This window comes from Protomyctophum parallelum (genome assembly GCF_964188405.1).
Source record: "Protomyctophum parallelum genome assembly, chromosome: 10".
Lineage (NCBI taxonomy): Eukaryota > Metazoa > Chordata > Actinopteri > Myctophiformes > Myctophidae > Protomyctophum > Protomyctophum parallelum.
The window spans coordinates 41,485,395-41,505,753 of NC_139704.1; the positions used below are offsets into that span (position 1 = coordinate 41,485,395).

The 20,359-nt window shown below is 43.3% G+C and overlaps 1 protein-coding gene across 1 annotated transcript in view; it reads left to right on the plus strand.

Moving 5' to 3' along the window:
* Positions 1-20,359, plus strand: part of LOC310865435 (coiled-coil domain-containing protein 6-like) — a 49,454-nt gene that overhangs the window by 19,470 nt on the left and 9,625 nt on the right. Inside the window, exons 6-8 of the mRNA XM_083774548.1 lie at positions 9,230-9,386; positions 10,051-10,151; positions 14,527-14,642. Coding sequence (XP_083630674.1) covers positions 9,230-9,386; positions 10,051-10,151; positions 14,527-14,642 — 374 coding nt within the window. The remainder of the gene's footprint in view (positions 1-9,229; positions 9,387-10,050; positions 10,152-14,526; positions 14,643-20,359) is intronic.

Consider the following 20,359-nt stretch of genomic DNA (forward strand, 5'->3'; position numbering starts at 1 on the left):
AGCAGTCATCCTTCATCCCCATGAAAACCGTATAACTGACTTATCTAAATGCAAATTCGAGAGACAGCGAAATGCCTTCACGACGGACGACGTACGTCGCGACGTATATTTTTCCGTCGCAACGTATATTCGAGTACGTCCTGGCGTAAATATCAATTCGTCCCGGCAGAACGGACTCGTCGCGGCTATATCTACCCGTTTGCGACGTAATATGTTGGCTATTATTTTCCGTCGCGCCAGAACGGGACTCGTCGCAGCTATATCTACCCGTTGTGGCGTGAGCTGGACTCGTGGCGGCAGAACGTGACTCGTCGCGACTATATCTACCCGTTTGCGACGTGCGCCTCGCCGGTCCGGTCTCCAGGCGAGCCTGCGTCCTTCATATATATTTTTTTCTGCTCTCGTTGGACTTAACTTTAAAAGTCCAATGGAACACCTCTTTGTAACGGGTCGCTGTAGTATAGTGGTCTAATTCCTCGCCTCTCTATTCTTTTTTGCTGAGGACGCTGGTTCAATTCCCGCTCGCGGCAAACCAAAATTATTATATTTTAGACAGACAGACAGACAGACAGACAGACTGCCTGTCTGCCTGCCTGTCTGCCTGCCTAATGTATTGTAAATAATGTATTCATTCCATACGGCTATTTTTTTTTAATATAAAAACTTTTGTCTTTCGCGCGATTCGAACCAGCGTCGTCAGCACCAAAACATTGAGAGGCGAGTGATTAAACCGCTGGACTACAGCGGCCATACGTTACAAAGAAGTGTTTCATTGGACTTATAAAGACAATAGCACCCAGCTGCAGTCTCGCAAGGGGAGGGACCGGAAGTGCTTTTATTTCCGGCTTCCACGTGCACAAGCGCACATACACGCACGCGAAATATAATGCAATATGTAATAATCAGCTCATACATTATAAAGACATTATTGCATTATGAAGTTTTATTACAGTATGAGTCGCCTATGTGGAGGTTCTTAACACAAAAAATGCTGGAAACGTATCCATACGCTTTATTAATATCGAACGCCGTACGCGCGAAGCGTATGTATACGTTTTATACGTTTTTTTATTGCTTACTGTACATCAACGTCCTATGCTCCAGGACACCGAAGAAAATAACAGCTTTCGTCTCCAGGAAGCTCCAATATGTGATCCGGGAGTAAAAAGCCCCTCCCTCCTGAAAAGAGGTCTGTCTGTGGCGAAGACGCTCCCTCCTCCAATGCCTCCATTACACGTATGGGTCTGCACGGCAACGGCATAGACCAACGCAGATGTCAGGGCATCTAAAATGGAGTTACCCATACTCTAGTGTCTGTGAATACACTCGATTCCCCCTCCCCTCCTGTTTCTACATGGTTTCTCCCGAGGAAGCTTTGTGGGGGGAGTCTCTTGATCGCTTTGGCAGTTTGAGTTCCCCCCCCCAGGCCCCACTGCGCCTTGCGATCGCCTTGCACCGCTCACTCATTCTCGGAAAAAGATATAACGCAGTCGTGTCGATTTGCCCTCTGCCAGTATATAAACCAAGAATAATCTTCAACGATCGCCATTTCATAACGTTTTCAACACGCACACGGCACACGCCATGATCAACTAACTGCCTGGCTACGTCTTCAGTCTTCACCAGCCATCGCTATCCGTTGTGTGTATCGCCATCGCGTCTTCACTTTGTTTGTTTGGGCAAGAAGCACGATCAGCGATGGAAAAGAGCTTTATATCCACGGCAGATAAGTAATGACGTATTATCGAAGGACCGCCATGATCAACTTACTGCCTACGTCTTCGTCAGCCAATGCAGCCATCATCGCTATCCGTTGTGTGATTGTGGATGTAGGGTGTAGGCTATATCCACGGTATCGAGAGAGACGCCCGGCTGTGATATAGGTCTTATCACTGCAATTATAATGAATAAAAAGGCTACAATCACACAACGGATAGCGATGGCTGCATTGGCTGGTGACAACGTAGCCTCGGTCCCAGGCAGTTAGTTGATCATGGCGGTCCCTCGATAATACGTCATTACTTATCTGCCGTGGATAAAACTCTTTTCCATCGCTGATCTCTGCTTCTTTGCCCAAACAAAGTGAAGATAGCGTTGTCCAACAAAGCAGCCAGTTATTTGATCATCTCTCTCTCCTGTGCTTCTTTCCTCAAACATGTCCAGACATGTCAACCTCAACCACTAAACTCACCGATCCAGTAACGCATCTCACCGTTATACTATCGTTCTGAAGGCAGATATAAAAATAAACATAAATAAATTATTGTCATATACATACTACACACTGAATGAAAGCCCTAATTGTCTACTTTTAGGAGGAAAACAAATACATAATATTGATCCCATGTACAGTTTGTCAGGCTATTGAATGCAGTTGTTCAGGTCCAACTATTATTCACAAAATAAGGCCTATAGCGACATGTACATATTATATACCGTATGAAACAGAAGACCCTCTGCTTTCATAAGAAAAAAACTAATACTGTAATAATAATAAAAATCACACCCCTGTGAAGTGAGCATTTCCTCATGAAGTTATCATAGCGAGTTATAAAGGTTTAAAGTCACAGAGATTGACAGGCAGATATAAACATAAATAAATTATTATCATATACATACTACACACTGAATGAAAGCCCTGAATGTCTACTTTTAGGAGGAAAACAAATATACAAATATATACAAATATAGTTTGTCAGTAATTGGCTATTGAATGCAGCTTGCGCCCACCAGAGAGGATTTCAGAAAATGCATGGACCAGAAGAACTATTATTCACAAAATAAGGCCTATAGCGAAATGTACATACTATATACCGTATGAAACAGAAGACTCTCTGCTTTCATAAGAAAAATACTTCTACTGTAATAATAATGAAAATCACACCCCTGTGAAGTGAGCAGTGCAATGTTGCGCAACATTGCACTGCTCACTTCACAGGGGTGTGATTTTCATTATTATTACAGTAGAAGTATTTTTCTTATGAAAGCAGAGAGTCTTCTGTTTCATACGGTATATAGTATGTACATTTCGCTATAGGCCTTATTTTGTGAATAATAGTTCTTCTGGTCCATGCATTTTCTGAAATCCTCTCTGGTGGGCGCAAGCTGCATTCAATAGCCAATTACTGACAAACTATACATGGGACCATGTGTATTTGTTTTCCTCCTAAAAGTAGACATTCAGGGCTTTCATTCAGTGTGTAGTATGTATATGATATTATTTGTGTTCATTTTTATATCTGTCTGTCAATGTCTGTCAACTTCAACCTTCCATATCTCTGCTGTTTTTTCAAGCGAGCAGCGTGCCTTCAAAAGCAGGTTTTAGAAAAAGGTCAATATCTCCAGAATGGAAGATGGTAGAATCATAATTTTTTTTTTTAATTGAAGTGGACATGTTTGGCCTACTTTTTATTTATGCGATGTGATTCTAGCTATAAGAGGCCCCTCGCTGTGGGCCCCTAAAAAGTTCAAAAGTCCAATGTTAATCGCTTAGCACCAGCAAGCCTGAGCAAATAGAAAACTCTAGCATACAATGTGTTAATGTAACACATTATTACATTATAGAAAAATCTATTAAGTTATGTGCTCGTCTTTTAATTACATTATGAGCTGATTATTACATTATGAGGTCAGATGTAGAGTTGCTGGCCGCCTCAGCTCCATATATGGAGATCTAGGTGATGATCCAGTCTTTTCAATGTATGGCTATCCAGGGTTTGATGAGGTCAGTGTCGGGATCTTATATCATATGGAAACGGCCATATATGGCGGTGTGACGTGTCATGAGGCGTGACCATATATGGAGGCATGACACGAGGCGTGACATGACACACTTACTGACTGACTGACGGGAAATGCAGGTTTTCATAGTAAATTAAATGCATATGGTCGTGTGTCTGTGATCTATGGTCTGGACATGGTGTGTGTGGGACAGGGGTACGGGGTTATAGCAACTTATTACATTACTTAAATGCCTTGATATCATTATGTTATAATCGACCATATAGGCCTAGCCTATTATTGCATATCATTTTATTATTGTTAGATTTGCATTTCTTCAAATATGCACACTTATACCACCAACTAATAAGCTTTCAATTAAAATATTACCTACAACAAACTACTTCAAACTTTTCCAAACCGACCACGTAATTATGTTTAAGCACAGATGGTACTATATACACCCGGCATTTAAGCGCGCACCAGCAAGTGCGTGTCGTGCACGCGCATTATATTTTGCGTGCGTGTATGTGCGCTTGTGCACGTGGAAGCCGGAAATAAAAGCACTTCCGGTCCCTCCCCTTGCGAGACTGCAGCTGGGTGCTATTGTCTTTATAAGTCCAATGAAACACTTCTTTGTAACGTATGGCCGCTGTAGTCCAGCGGTTTAATCACTCGCCTCTCAATGTTTTGGTGCTGACGACGCTGGTTCGAATCGCGCGAAAGACAAAAGTTTTTATATTAAAAAAAAATAGCCGTATGGAATGAATACATTATTTACAATACATTAGGCAGGCAGACAGGCAGTCTGTCTGTCTGTCTGTCTGTCTAAAATATAATAATTTTGGTTTGCCGCGAGCGGGAATTGAACCAGCGTCCTCAGCAAAAAAGAATAGAGAGGCGAGGAATTAGACCACTATACTACAGCGACCCGTTACAAAGAGGTGTTCCATTGGACTTTTAAAGTTAAGTCCAACGAGAGCAGAAAAAAAAATATATGAAGGACGCAGGCTCGCCTGGAGACCGGACCGGCGAGGCGCACGTCGCAAACGGGTAGATATAGTCGCGACGAGTCACGTTCTGCCGCCACGAGTCCAGCTCACGCCACAACGGGTAGATATAGCTGCGACGAGTCCCGTTCTGGCGCGACGGAAAATAATAGCCAACATATTACGTCGCAAACGGGTAGATATAGCCGCGACGAGTCCGTTCTGCCGGGACGAATTGATATTTACGCCAGGACGTACTCGAATATACGTTGCGACGGAAAAATATACGTTGCGACGTACGTCGTCCGTCGTGAAGGCATTTCGCTCCACCTGGCAAATTCACCTTATGCCCCGGCGATGGCTTGGTTACATGTATCGAGTGGAACAGGATACTGCCAACCCCCTGTTGAGTGAGCCTTTAGTTGAGTTTGGGACTGTTCATGTGCACTAAAGAGAAGTGTGGATTTATGTAGAACTTGCACTAAATTAATTCATTCATTAATTCTATTTGTATAGCACATTTACTTACTTACCTTTCCAAACATATAGTTACAAAGTGCTTTACAGACGGGTTAAAAAAAGGATCTTGCCCACTGTGAAGTCTGTATTTTTGTACGAGTCTTTTTAAACTATTTTGAATGGGTGGGAGCCACATCCAATTTCCTTAATGCAGACTTATGGCTGAACAGCGGGTGTGTCTGTTGATAGCCACTTGCCTACCTATAACTTTAGAGATGTCTGTCATCGAAAGTCATTACTTTCCACATCTCCTCAGCAATTGATCTGAATTTGCACACGGCCCCATTGACCATTAGCTTATGCACCCAACTGTTTAGCCCTTTTTTCACTTTCCCAAATTGTACACTTTTAGTGTTTTGGAAACTGTTTAACTCTGACCGCGGTTTTCGCACACGCATGGATAGCCACGTACGTGCACGGCCCCAGAGAAGTATAGCTCAGCGTTAACAGCATGTTGTTTACTGGCTGATAAATGGAGCAGAACTCACCCTGTGCCTGTGTGACTCTTGCGAACGATGGGTCAAGCGTGCGTGCAATGTGCATGTCCAGGTGGTGTTATTAACACAACTTCACTCAAACTGTGTATGTGTCCGTAAAAAGAATAAAAATGTCCGTAAAAATAGTAAAATACATATTTAGCCACTTGTTCAAATGCCCCTGCCCCCCTGTCAAAATAGCTAAAATCGTTAAAATGAAAGAAAGCAGCAAATGAAAAAATCTTTTACTTTCTCCAATAACAACCTAAAACATGAACCTTCAAACATAATACATGGCTTTTTGAAAATAATAGATCTACAAGCTCATGTCTACGCACACATTGCCTGCATGTTATTTTGGCTGTACTTGACCCGAAACGTGTTTGGACTAGTTTATATGTGGTCGGGTTTAGTTTACAATTTAATCCAGCCTCAGAAAGATTGAAACATGCACTCACTCGCACATACTCTGCTACACCCCTCATAGCCAAAGCCAAATGGCTACTGAGCTGCTCTCCTTCAAACATCTCTCAGATTATGTAGAGTGTCAGTCTCAACTGTCTGTCCTAATAAACCTCCTCATCCTGCTTGGGTCGGTGTTGGAGGAACACGACACCCGTCAGTAATTGATACAGAGCTGTACAGAGCTTGCGGAAGCCTGTGGCACTGAGAAGTGACTCTTGAGTTGTCCTTGTGCGTCAACGGCTATTGCTGGGAGGAGCACAGCACCGCACTGCGATGACTTCATTTTGCATAGATTTTGAGTACAGATCGTCGTTACTTTATTTTTTTTACCAGATTAATCCACTCATTCTAATCTTGCGTCGCTGGTCACATTTCTGTGCTGCTAAAACGTTGTTTAGGCCACTATTACTTAGATATATTATAGGTATTTGTAGGATTGTATTGATTTGATACCTCAATATTGCTTATAGATACAGCATACCAGTAAGTCGCCCAAAAGGGAGAGGTTGCGTGCACGCATCCACCTGGGTGACTGCAGACTTCTGGGCGTGCGCTGGCGCTTTGGCATGGGGGGACAGATCAACATGGTATGAATTCTGGCCATATTTGGAGCGTGTCTTGAGTGTATACAGGATTTGATGAGGTCAAATCAACATATGGAATGTCAGAACAGGTCAGCTCCATATAGGGAGATCTAAGGGTGGCAGCGGGGGCAGTGTCTTGAGTGTACAGGGTTTGATGAGGGCCCAGGTAGGGCCGGGCCTTAATTTTCGGGCCTGTTGAGAACTCTAGTTTTCGCCGGCTGCCGGGTGCAGCTGCACTAATAACTTTGGGGCGGGCACGTCTAGAGTGTAAATGGACAGGTATCAGTCAAAAGGGAGACATGGAAGAGGAAGGGCGGGTGGGGAGGGATCAACATATGGAATGTCAGAACAGGTCATGTATATAGTGGCGTGACGGACTTCCATATATGGTGGTGTGATGGAGTCACTGAGGTTTTGCCGGTTTTCATAGTAATCTGGTCGCAATAATTATTATTTTTGTGGAAATAATATATAAAAACAGTTAGTTAATACTACATTGGCGAGTGCACCAATTGCTTTTCATAAATATTAGTGTGTTGATGATACAGTAGTAATTTCCGCTCCGGTTGTTGCCCGCACCCAGTACAAAATACTAATGTCGGCCTGCAAGGCAGCCAAAGGCATGGCAACCCCATACCTTCAAGACTTGATCCAACCCTGCAACCCTCCCCACTCACTTAGACTAAGCTAGACTTAGCTAACACGGAAATGCTGCCCGAGCCTTCCGTAAAACACCCTCGACCACGCTACCTCACCCCCTAGTTGGCCTAGTACTTCACTCTCTTTGTATCTTGATGCTATTTCTTTTTTTACTCATCTTGGTTATTTCTGGTTTTGTTTTTCAATTTGTTTTATCTCAACATGTTGAGATTATGATTTAGCATGTTGTTAAAACAGATCATAGGTTGGTTGTTTACATGGTATCCAAGCTTCTTGGAGGCACTACATTGTTCTCACTGCACATTTATGTGACTATTTACCTTGTTTAATGTTTATTATTAGAAAAGAGAAAGCTTTACTCTACACTACAGTCTATGACTGTGTCTTCCAACATGACACTGAAGGCTAGTGTGTTTTTCAAACGGGAGCTGCAGTGGTACCAAAAACGCTAATATTGGAAATGACACTCTTGATGTCCCAAAATGAAAAATAGATGCTCTATGAATTGAAGTCCATGTTTGACCTTTTTGATATGCCATACACATTTTTCCTGGGTATCCAAACTATCCATCTTCCCCCATAATCCCATTTTCTGAGTTTGTTTTCTTGCCCTACCTAGCACGACCCACTATTGCTTACTGACCACTGTGACCAGGTTATTCTTAAGAAACTAGTTCCTAACCCTACTGTACAACAGTACATCTTTATAGCTTTTAGAGTCAAACCAAGACAACGTATTGTATGCAGTCAAAATAGATGCTTGATCCATTTGCCATTCTTGCACTACCGTGTTTTTGCCACTAGAGGGAGTGGTCACTCTGACTTAAGGCCCTGTTTGCCACATAGTCCAACTCCAAGGCAAGAGGCACACATCATAGTCACTTACAAAAATCATAGGCTCTCTTATTAATAAGTTGCTATATTATTAGAAGACCGCTATGACCAACTCTGACTGTTTGAATACTATTTTGAAACACAAAACCCATCCTGAACTGTTGACCAAAAAGACAAAAATGAAACGTGTTGACCAAAAGGTTGCTTTACGAAAGTGACTTAAAAAAGTATTACAGAGGACCGTTGCAATAGGTTTCACCTATGTCTGGAAAAGAGTACGCCTTCATAAAATACATACATACTTAGATTTTGTGGCATTGCTGTCAGCAAGTGGTAGACGGTGAATGCTAAAAGCTCAGCATCTCATGAATAGGGATGTGTACCTTTCACCTTCGTATCGGTACGGTACCTGGGAATCGCTACGGTACCTTTTCCGGTACTATTTTCGGTACTTTTTACATTTTTATTATTATTAACCTTTTTCTGTATTGCACGCACGCACACGCGCGCGCACACAAAACACACACACACACAGAGACTACACCTGCCTTCGTTCGAGCTGATTGTCTGGCAGGCACACATATTAAACGAGCCATCGTTAACCGTGTGTGTGAGTCTTGAGAGTGACGTCTCACGAGGCGTGATGGACTGACAACCATAATATATATGGAGGAATGACTGACGGATACACAGACGGGTTTTGCAGGTTTTCATAGTACTCTGTGACCTATGGTCTTAACAAGTATACTAACACATTAAAATGTCAGTCAGTGGCCTAACCGTAACGGATGCGACCGGCCACGATGCGTTCAAGAGTAACGCAATGGGATACTGTTCGTTTTTAAGTGAAGTACGCTGTAGTAGCGACGTGATAATCTGTGCATGAATTTGACCGTGCCGTACATGTCTGTACGTCTGAAACGTAGTGTCACTGTGTATATGTGAATTCTGACTACCTTCATGCGTGTCTCCTCTTCCACAGACACAGAGAAGCGAGCGCAATACATAGAGGAGGAACGGCACATGAGGGAGGAGAACATCCGACTGCAGAGGAAACTCCAGAGAGAGATGGAGCGCAGGGAGGCGCTGTGCAGACAGTTGTCAGAGAGCGAGTCCAGTCTGGAGATGGACGATGAGAGGTACAAGGAGAGGTGGTGACGGGATGAGCACAGGACTGGAGCATTATCACATTTTGGTGGAGGACGGGTAGTGTGTGTTAGGTTGAGCCAACTTGGGGGACAGAGCAGTTGCAGACTAAATACTGACCTGGCCTGGAAGTGGATGCAGAGAGATAGAGGGTGGGGGGCTTAAAAACCCTGAGGTAGAGGATGTGGGCTTAAAAACATTCTAGCCGCACTAGGGGCAGGGTCCTAAGGATGGTAATAAATGTCTGTTGGTTTGTCTGTCTTTCCATCCAATACTCTACTCCCAAACACAATATCCCAAAATCGGAACTGCTGCTCTGCAGCGAGTGGAGTTAGGTCGTTGAGTACCTTGTAGTCTGAAGAGGTGTTGAGCCTGCGGTTCTAATTGTTACCAGTAATGTTGGGTTCGTTGTGATTAGTTTCTTAGTATCAAAGTAACACATAGATGACATTTTCCTTTGTTCTTGAGGTGCTGCAGCAAAGGAAACCCTGTGTGAGTCCACTGCAACAGAATAATATTGTAAGAAATAACATGACAGGCACTAAAAGAATATTATTCTTTTAGTGCCTGTGATGTTATTTCTTAGGTAAAAATGAAATGAAAAGCATTTTGATGGAACTAATGTGTGTCGTAACCCAGGTCATCTCATCCTGTCAGGTACTTCAACGAGATGTCTGCGCAGGGCCTGCGAGCGAGGACGGTGTCGAGCCCCATCCCGTACACCCCCTCCCCCAGCTCCAGCCGACCCATATCACCTGGTAAGTACGCCCCAGAATCTTCGTCCTGTTACGCAACACCGCTGGTGGTGCCTGAGCAGCAAGTCTATAAACATTTTATGCACCTTTGGCATCAAATTGTATCATTGTATTGATATGATTGAAGTTTAACATTACGGACCAAGTGTTCCTATCTAGTCTTCAATCTGAGACACCCTGTTCCAGTTTTCAGATACCGCGTGACTGTTGCTAGTTCAACAAGTTGCTTCCTAGGCTTTATGTTGCCCCCATTCATCGACTACTTCAGGTCTCTAAGTGCAGGCCTGGCTCAAACAATAAGCCAGTCCCGAGTGTCCATTGTCAAGGAGTGCTGAAAAGGATTTTCTTCCTTGTTATATAATTTAACTCCCATTTCATAATGAGTCGCATGTCGTCAGGATTCAAGAACCATTGTTGATGTCTGTAGTCTGTACATTGCCAAACATATTCTCTGCTCAAATTGTAAAAACAGATCCTACCAAGTGTGCATTAATTATATTTTGACATCCTAAACACACCGATGATTTTGTTACCTGCTGTGTTGTTCTCTGCTACAGCTGTAGCATGAGTATGCCAACAGTCTCTTATGCAGGAAAATAAATCTAACAATATATGCATTTGGAACAATAGAAACGTTTTTTATGATGCAGTACCAGTCAGTCATTAGTAGTTGGTCATCAATGTTTGTTGCCAATTATAAACATTTAAAATAAGTAACCTTCATGCCAGCATACGGTTATTTTTACATTTATGCGGCAGCTTCTTAATATAATACAATTATAATGGTAATATAATATAACTGGCAAGCTTGGTGCATGTGACCTAGTCACTTTCAAGCCATATGTTGGTTTTTGTGGTTGTAGGAAGACATTTTAGAGATTTTAACTACTGAAAATAAGTAAACCTGGTGGAATACCAATTCCTTTTGTGGTAAGGCCATTGGCCATGAAGAGTGCTCATTACTGTTCAAGCTATCACATTTCCTAAATTGTTCCATCCCTTAATGGTCCCAAAGTGGCTTAGTAACCACGCAGCCAGCAACTGATGTGAATGTCAAATGGAATTTATGTGTGCCATTGCATACATTGTCATGAAAGAGTAGGCAAGTGGTGCCTCTGGGTATGTAGTGAGTGTGTGTTATCCCCTGCAGTTGCCTACTTGCCTAATTGTGCAAAACAAATTCTCCTCAGGTGGTTTGACGTCATTGCTATTCAGTTTTATGGATATTGAGTGAGAAACCCTGGAACATGGAGAATTCTGTGCCATAGATACAATATCTTAATCATATAAGTTGTAAAATCAAATGTGTTCATGGAATCATACAATTTTTGCGAACGCACTGAGCACTAACTATGAGACCCTGCAGATCATGTCTGTCTGTCTGTGTGTCTGTCTGTCCCGCTGTGACACCACCCGCCCACCACCAGAGGGCGCAGCTGTATCACACAAAACACACACACACACGCACGCATGCACGCACTCACACACACACACACACACACACACACACACACACACACAACTTAACTTAAAAAAACTTAACTTAAAAAAAAACTTAACTTAAAAAGAAAAAACTTAGAATGCTGGAACCGTATCCATACGCTTTATTAATCTCGAACGCCGTATGCTGAAAGCGTATCTATACGTTTTATACGTTTTTTTTATGATTAATGTGCTTCATATTTATACGCGCCCGGACAACAAAGAAAGTAACACCGATCGTCTCTAGGAAGGTCCGGTATGTGATCCGGGAGTTAAAAGCCCCCCCCCCTCCTGAAAAGAGGTCTGGTCTATGGCGGGCAAGCTCCCTCCAATGCCTCCATTACAACGTACTGGAGTCTGGAGGCGGCCTGCACGGCAACGGCATAGACCAACGCAGATGTCAGGGGATCTAAAATGGAGTTACCCATACTCTAGTGTGTGTGAATACACTCGATTCCCCCTCCCCTCCTGTTTCTACATGGTTTCTCCCGAGGCAGCAATGGAGGGAGGGGCTCTTCCTCTCTCCGATCATCGCATTACAGTTTCATTCCCCCCCCCCACTCACTCATCATCCACACAGATCCACTGGCTGTGTGTGCCTCCATTCCAACGGCAACTCGCCGGTCCGCCGCCTCGTCCAATCATTCTCGGAAATATAAACCCGTATATAAACCAAGAATAATCTGCAACGGTCGATCGCCATTTCACGCACACGGACAGGTATACGCGAAACGAATGACGTATTCTCGAAGGACCGCCATAGGAGAAGCAGTATAGATATGATCAACTGTCTTTTTTTCGCCGTCGCGTCTTCACCGAGTGCAGTACTTTCATCCGACGGAGCATTGGTCCGAACGACAACCTACCTCCTCCATCACCCTAACCCTAACCTCCCCCGGGGCAGACACCTAAACCTAACCGCAACCCTCTCCCGACCCGCAGCGCACCTCGGAGCATTTCTCCTTCGGATGATAGTATGCCTCCCATCTTCACCAGCCATGTTTGGACAAAGAAGCAGTATACTAGCAGATATCACAGCCGTGGAACCCCCCCCCCCCCACTGCGAGTTGCGATCGCTTTGCAGTTTGCATCTCTCTCATTCTCGGAAAAAAGATTCTCGGCAGTGGATCACCATAATCGCCATTAGCCATAGCGCCTTCGCCAGCCAATTGCAGTGATAAGACCGCAATGAAGGCGTCTGGGACGTAATCGACCCGTTTGTAATGGATAACGAATACACATAGCTCATCCTAAACTGCGGAAGCCATCGAGTTGTCTGTCATTTTGTCGAAATCACAGCCAGCCGGGATTATTGTCTCTCACTTATCGCTCCTGTGGTTCATGTCCAGACATGTCCAGACATGTCAACCTCTCAAGTCACCGTTATGCTATCGTTCTGAAACGAAACGATCTGTGGAAGGTAGCCTACACTGATCAAGTTGATTTTGTTTACTGAGACAATGATCACATATGTGCACATAATCATCATCCTCATGAAGTTATCATAGCGAGTTATAAAGGTTTAAAGTCACAGAGATTGACAGGCAGATATAAACATAAATAAATTATTATCATATACATACTACACACTGAATGAAAGCCCTAAATGTCTAATTTTAGGAGGAAAACAAATAAAATACACATTGATCCCATATACAGTTTGTCAGTAGGCTATTGAATGCAGTTCAGGTATAAAATTCTCTTTTTCAGAGAGAACTTTAGAGAAAGCATGGACCTATAGAACTATTATTCACAAAATAAGGCCTATAGCGACATGTACATACTATATACCGTATGAAACAGAAGTCTCTCTGCTTTCATAAGAAAAAAACTAATACTGTAATAATAATAAAAATCACACCCATGTGAAGTGAGCAGTGCAATGTTGTGAAGTGAGCAGTGCAACATTGCACTGCTCACTTCACAGGGGTGTGATTTTTATTATTATTACAGTAGAAGTATTTTTCTTATGAAAGCAGAGAGTCTTATGTTTCATACGGTATATAGTATGTATATGTCGCTATAGGCCTTATTTTGTGAATATTGAGCAGTTCAGGTCCATGTCTTAGTCTTAGTTATCTCTGGTGGGCACAAGCTGAATTCAATGACCAATTACTGTCAAACTGTATATGTGTACAATGTGTACTGTTTTCCTCCTAAAAGTAGACATTCAGGGCTTTCATTCGGTGTATGGTATGTATAGGATAGTATTTGTGCTCATATTTATATCGGTCTGTCGGTCTGAAAAAACTGAACTGAAATGTCTGTCAACTTCAACCTTCCATATCTCTGCTGTTTTTTCAAGCGAGCAGCGTGCCTTCAAAAGCAGGTGTTAGAAAAAGGTCAATATCTCCAGAATGGAAGATGGTAGAATCATAATTTGAAGTTTTTGAAATTGAAGTGGACATGTTTGGCTTTCTTTTGATTTATGCGATGTGATTCTCGCTATAAGAGGCCCCTCGCTGTGGGCCCCTAAAAAGTTCAAAAGTCCAATGTTAATCGCTTAGCACCAGCAATCATGAGAAAATTTCAAAGCTTAGCATTCAATGTAAAAACTTTAAAAACACTTAAAAATAAAATCTTAAAAAAACACAAAAAAGAGAACTTTAAAAAGAAAACCTTTAAAAAAGTATGTAATTTATTCTAATTGTTGTTATTGCCATTCACGAGCTGCGTTCGCTTCCCGCGTTTGCGCGTCTTACTTGTATAAGCTGCTGAACCAAAGTCAACATCATCCATCCTCGCTCATTGTTTTCACTTTAGGCACTTTCATTTGTTACATTCCCATTGGTCCAAGAGCACTGTAAAGACATTGGCAGATTTGGCACTGTAATTGCCTGTATTATGGCACGTAATGTAACGTATTGTCGGACACCAACTCTGTCTCTCATTCCAGGTTTGTCGTACGGCACCCACACGGTTGGCTTCACCCCCCCGGCTACTTTGTCCCGAGCCGGCATCTCCCACTACAATACACCCGCTCTGCACGTCCACGGAACCCACCCCGTAGCAGTGAGTACTCTGTCCAGTTTGCAAGCAGTGAATATACAGGGTCCCTTCAATCGCACAGTTGTACTGTCTAACCATGTTCCTGTTAAAACCCATTTTGGGCGGGAACCCCTTTTGGTGTTCGCATTATGTTATGCTTTAGCTATTGAAAAATAGCAGATCTACAAGCGCGCCACCGAGTGGCGCCCTACGAGCTTCTAGGTCTGCTATTTTTGAAAAATCGAAGAAGACTGACTCAGGTCAAAATGGGTTAAGCTCCCATAGGCCCCTTATCCACCGGGGTTGAACCGCTTGAACCAGTTCAGAACCAGTTTCCACTACAAATATTGGTTCAGAACTGATCTGGAACTGGTTTGTAACTGGAACCAAAAAATGTCCGGCAGTTCCACGAGAGCACCAAGGTTCCAAGAATTTAGAATGGAGCCAGTTCTACAACCAAAGGTTGTAGAATAGGGACCATATTGTGGCTCTATACAATGTCTACAATGAACAACATTGTATGAATAATTGTTTTGGTACAGTAAGCCATGTTAACGCAATCATCGCCGGGATTTCTTTCAAAATAGCAGCTCGGGGTGCCGTGCAGATATGCAGCTTTTACTCTGGAAGTCCCCCCACCCCGTTCTGTTCTGTACAAAAACCAGGAGGAATAATGTTTGCTTACCAGATCTCGCCAAGTGAGATCTACAGTAGTGTTTGAGAAAGTTCAGTGCTGCTGGCTCTACCAGGTGCTAACCACTAACGCCACAGGTGTTTATTGTTGTTGTTTTTTTCAATAGATTCACATTTTCTTTCTCATTTTTGTTCCTAGCATTTTGGTAGCATTCTTGGCAAAAGGAGGGGGGTATTTGTTCTGTTCTGCTGCCTCTTATTCAGTGGGGAAACCTGGATCCTAATGCATCGTAGGGTGACATCTCGGATCACAATTCTTTCACCGTGCATTGTCCTCCTGCAGGGCCCCGCCCACCTTTTTCTACCATCCTGCAGAGAAATCCATGCGAAAGGGAAAACGGGGTCGGTCTCTGTGCAGATGCATTGTTTTGGTTTACATCGTAGAATAGCACACTTTGGAGCATTTATCAGATTGGTGTGGTGGTGTACTGGTGCCAAAGCCTCAGTAATGTCCTTTTGCTCTAGATGCAGTGTGTATTGATCCATTGAGAGATGGAGGTGATAGCTGACTCATCTTACCCCCATTAAAACCAGAGAGAGTGCAAGTGTTTATCTCCACTTTATCTCCACTATTATATCACGCCTTTCTTTGTAGTGGGATTATGGATTGTCCATAAACTTTCAATATCATCCTTTCTTATTATGTTCTTATGTAACCATCCATGTGGCTGGTGTTGTCTGTCATGGCAATGGCATTTATTTTGCCCCCTGTTCTCATTTTCCCACCATTGCCTTCCATGTGTTGTTACTCACGTTTAGAATATTCTTCTTCACTAAGAACGCACACCAGATCGTTGGTAACGAGAGAGCCGTCTGTTGTGCTTTTGTGGGGAAAAAATCCTTTTGAAAATCCATACATGCATTCAGTAGTTGTTGTCATGCCAAATTGGAACGATACAACAAAGAGAAATGTGAGGAAGTAGGATCATGGAAGTTATTATGGATCCACCGTAGCTCCAGGAAAACCCCGCCCCGCTGCTCAGAAGCCCTGATGACGCAAGAAAACCCTGCCCGTATGTTTTGATATCTGTAAGGGATGTCCCCGGACGGTGGAACAGTGCTTTCGCCTCACAGCTAGAAGGTCCTCAGTTTGATTCCCGCTGGGGACGCTGTGGGCACTGGGGGTGTGTTCCCTCCTCCACGTCATCAGTGTCCATACCAAGGCGGGGTTGGTGAAATGGCCTTTTTTTTATATATAATTTTTATCCCACGATTTTGTAACCCATTTTCACCCCTGTGTTAATTATCTAATGTGATCCTGTGCTCTACACACCCTCTGCCAACCTAGTCCCCATATATGGGGGACATGGGGAGAGAAACAGACTTGAACTCATGCTTCCTTCATGCCTGAGTGTCCAAGTTTCTCCTTTACACCTGCCAGGGGGGAGTTTCCCTGGTTGGACGTAGCGCGTGGAAGGAACACGTTATTCCAACCAGTTCCTTTCCCCTCCATCAGGCGCCCCGGCTGGCCAGGGGGAGGCAGTTTGAGACCAGGATTACTGCATGTTTTTTGTGAGGGTACCTACCCTAGGGGACACGGGGAGAACATGCAAACTCCACACAGAAAGGCCCTTTCGCCAACCCCGCCTCGGGTATGGGCATTAATGACGCAGAGGAGGAAACACGCCGCCAGCACCCACAGCGCCCCGAGCGGGAATCGAACCCAGGATCTTCTAGCTGTGAGGAGACAGCACTACCAAGTGCCACCGTGCCCCGAAATGGCCTTTCTATGTGGAGTTTGCATGTTCTCCCCGTGTCCCCTATAAAAAACATGCAGTAATGCTGGTATCTAAACTACCTCCCCCTGGCCAGCCGAGGCGCCTGATGGAGGGGAAAGGAACTGGTTGGAATAACATGTTCCTTCCACGCGCTACGTCCGGACAGGGACACTCCCCCCTGTCAGGTGAAAAGAAGCAGCTTGGACTCCTCATGCATAAAAGGACCCCCAGGTTGTCAGAGGAAGTGTAGCACCCAGGATTACATTAAATAATGGACACTGGGTGAAAAAAATGGGTTTCAAAATCGTGGGATAAAAATTATAAGAAAAAGAAAGTAAGGAATGTCCTGTATAGAGCACCGAAGTCCTGACGTAACTCGCTCATCCCGACGATTCCCCTGGTTCGCGGAAGTAATTTCTCTATGGAGAATAACATGGGGTGATCTTAATATCGTCTACTATAAGCGTTGTGGTCCAAAAATAAACAAGCTGTCTCGGCGTTATTGTCGGGAAGGTGTCTCTGTATCGTTTGCAACAGTCAGTCACTCATATATGATACAGTCTGCTTCTAGCGAAAATCTAACTAATTCAGCAGCAGTAACATTAGCGTTTTCTCTCAGTCAGTTGATTCTTCATATCCATATGAGTGAAGCGGCCGGGGTGACATGTTTATTTTTCAAACACAGTTGTTATATGAGGCGATCTCAAATCGCCTCAATGGGGATTTCAATGCAACGAAACAAATACATGAACCTGGGGACTGACGCCCTCTACTGAAAGTGACGTCAGACTTCGGTGCTCTATTGACCGCGTCTGTACATTGATCCATTTAACGGCGGGGAAAAAGACGCCAGTCTTTTATATAGGCTTCATTGTTTCTCTTCTGGCTTGTTTTGGTTGTATTATTTGCACTGGAATATTTGCCTGGAGCTGGGGGTGGTTAGTATCCATAATAACGCATCAGAGTGGGAGCTTGGTGGGAGGAGATCTTTGCTACCAGGTGGTTTCCCAGGTCCAAGCCCCATCGAGACTTGCACAGTGAACCATATGCTAGCCAATGGCGTCGTCTAGTGGGAAAAGTCTAATCAAAAATATGTCAAAAGACGTTCTTGGCACTGAGCCATTGGAATAAAAGACAAGTTAAATGATTATGGTGGTGGGAGGGTGGGGGTGCATACTACATGGGCCAAGAGAATGACACACATCCACGTCAGGGAGTTGAACCGGGGACACGATGAAGACAGCATTCTTTTCTCTTCATCCTGTCCCCGGTTTCAACTCCCTGATGTGGATGTGTGTCATTCTCCTGTCTCCCTCATACTGACACTATTGAAACAAAGAAGAAATGCTGGAAAAGATTATGGCTCAAATTGTAATTCCAAATCAGTCTGGGTATCAGATTATGTTTCAGCGCGTGCATGCATGCATGTGTTTGCACAGCTAATCTCGGAAACACCTTGTCAGTGATTGACGTCCATTTGTGCACACTGCCAGTAATATAATAATAAACTTTATTTGTATAGCACCTTTCATACATAAATGCAGCTCAAAGTGCTTCACAGGGCCGGACACAAAAATAAAATGCAATAAAACACAAGTAGTTAGTTAGTTAGTTAGTTTCATATATTGTCCACGTGTGGAAATTCGTCTTCGGTCTCAAACAGTAAAAAACAAACGGTTACAACAACAGCAACAACACTTAACACAATTATTTTCTCATGGCAAAAAGTGCAGGACAACAGTGGCAGATACATTGGGAAAAAAAAAAAAAAAAACTAATCTAGCGAGACATGGTATCATTTAGTGCCTTAATGGCATTTGGTATGAAAGAATTTTAAAAAATGTTACGGTTAGCTCTTGGTACTTTGTACCATCTACCAGAGGGAAGTAGTTGGAACTCGCTGCAGAGTGGATGAGAGGGGTCGTTTGCTATCTTGATAGCTTTTTTACGAAGTACCTCCTTGTAGATACAGCCTAATTGTTGCTGTCTCTTCCCAATTATTTTTGAGGCTAGATTTACTATTCGCTGCAGCTTGCTTCTTCCTTTGACATTTAGATTGCCAAACCACATTGCCATGTTAAAAGTCAAGATTCCCTCTATCAGGTTTTTATAAACTGTTTCCATGATATGCTTGCTCACTCTAAAGGAGTTGAGCTTGCGTAGTAGGTGGAGGCGTTGGTTACAAGTTTTAAAAATCTGGTCAGTATTTTCACTGAAATTGAGTTTGCTGTCAATATATGTGCCTAAGTATTTAAAAGTGTCTACTACCTCCACTATTTGTCCACCAATTGTAATGGACTGCACAGGTTCCTTTTCATGAATGACAAGTTATTTTGTTTTTGTCACATTGATCCCTAAGGAGCTTTTATCGCACCAGTTCTGAAGAGATAACACATGTGCTCTGTATGCTTCCTCCCCCACTGTGTCCCCCTTCTTCAGTAAGGCAACCAGGGCCATATCATCCGCATATTTGAACAAATGAAACATATCCTGGTCTAACTGGAATTCATTTGTATATAAGGAGAAAAGTAAGGGGGATAAGATAGTCCCCTGTGGAGCACCGGTGTTAAGCACAGTGATGTCGGACAGAGTATCATTAACACGGACCTGTTGAGGACGGTCAGAGAGGAAGTCTCTGACAAGATGGACAATACCTCCATTTACCCCTATGTCAATGAGTCTGCAGAAGGGTATCTGCATGCTGTTGAAAGCAGAGGTAAAATCAATAAAAAGGACCCTGGCAAAGGGTCGTTAAAATGATAGAACAATGGCAGAGAACAAAATTGAGTATAAGAACATAAAATAAATAAAAACAAATAAAAACACCACATGCAGCAAATCAGTCAGGGCAGGGTAGGAACGTGCATAGTAAAACTCAACTAAAAGCAAGGGTGAAGAGGTGAGTCTTGAGTTGAGATTTAAAAATGTCTACAGAGGGTGCGTGTCTGAGCTCGAATGGAAGTTTATTCCAGGCTGTTGGGCCATAGAAGCAAAAAGCTGCCTCACCATATTCTTTTGTGCACATTCTTTTAGGCACTTCAAGTAGGCCAGCATTGGAGGACCTGAGACATATCTAGGTAGGCAGTCACGGAGGTACGGAGGTGCGAGACCATTGAGAGCTTTATAGACAAGTAACAGAATTTTAAAATCAATCCTAAAAACAACCGGAAGCCAGTGCAGTGATGCCAAAACTGGAGTAATATGTTCTCTCATCTTAGTTCTAGTTTAAACTCTAGCTGCTGCATTTTGGACAAGTTGTAATCTGTCAGTCGTTTTCTAAAGGCTCATACATAGTCTGGATTTACGGTGGTGGGGTGACCACCGAACTAC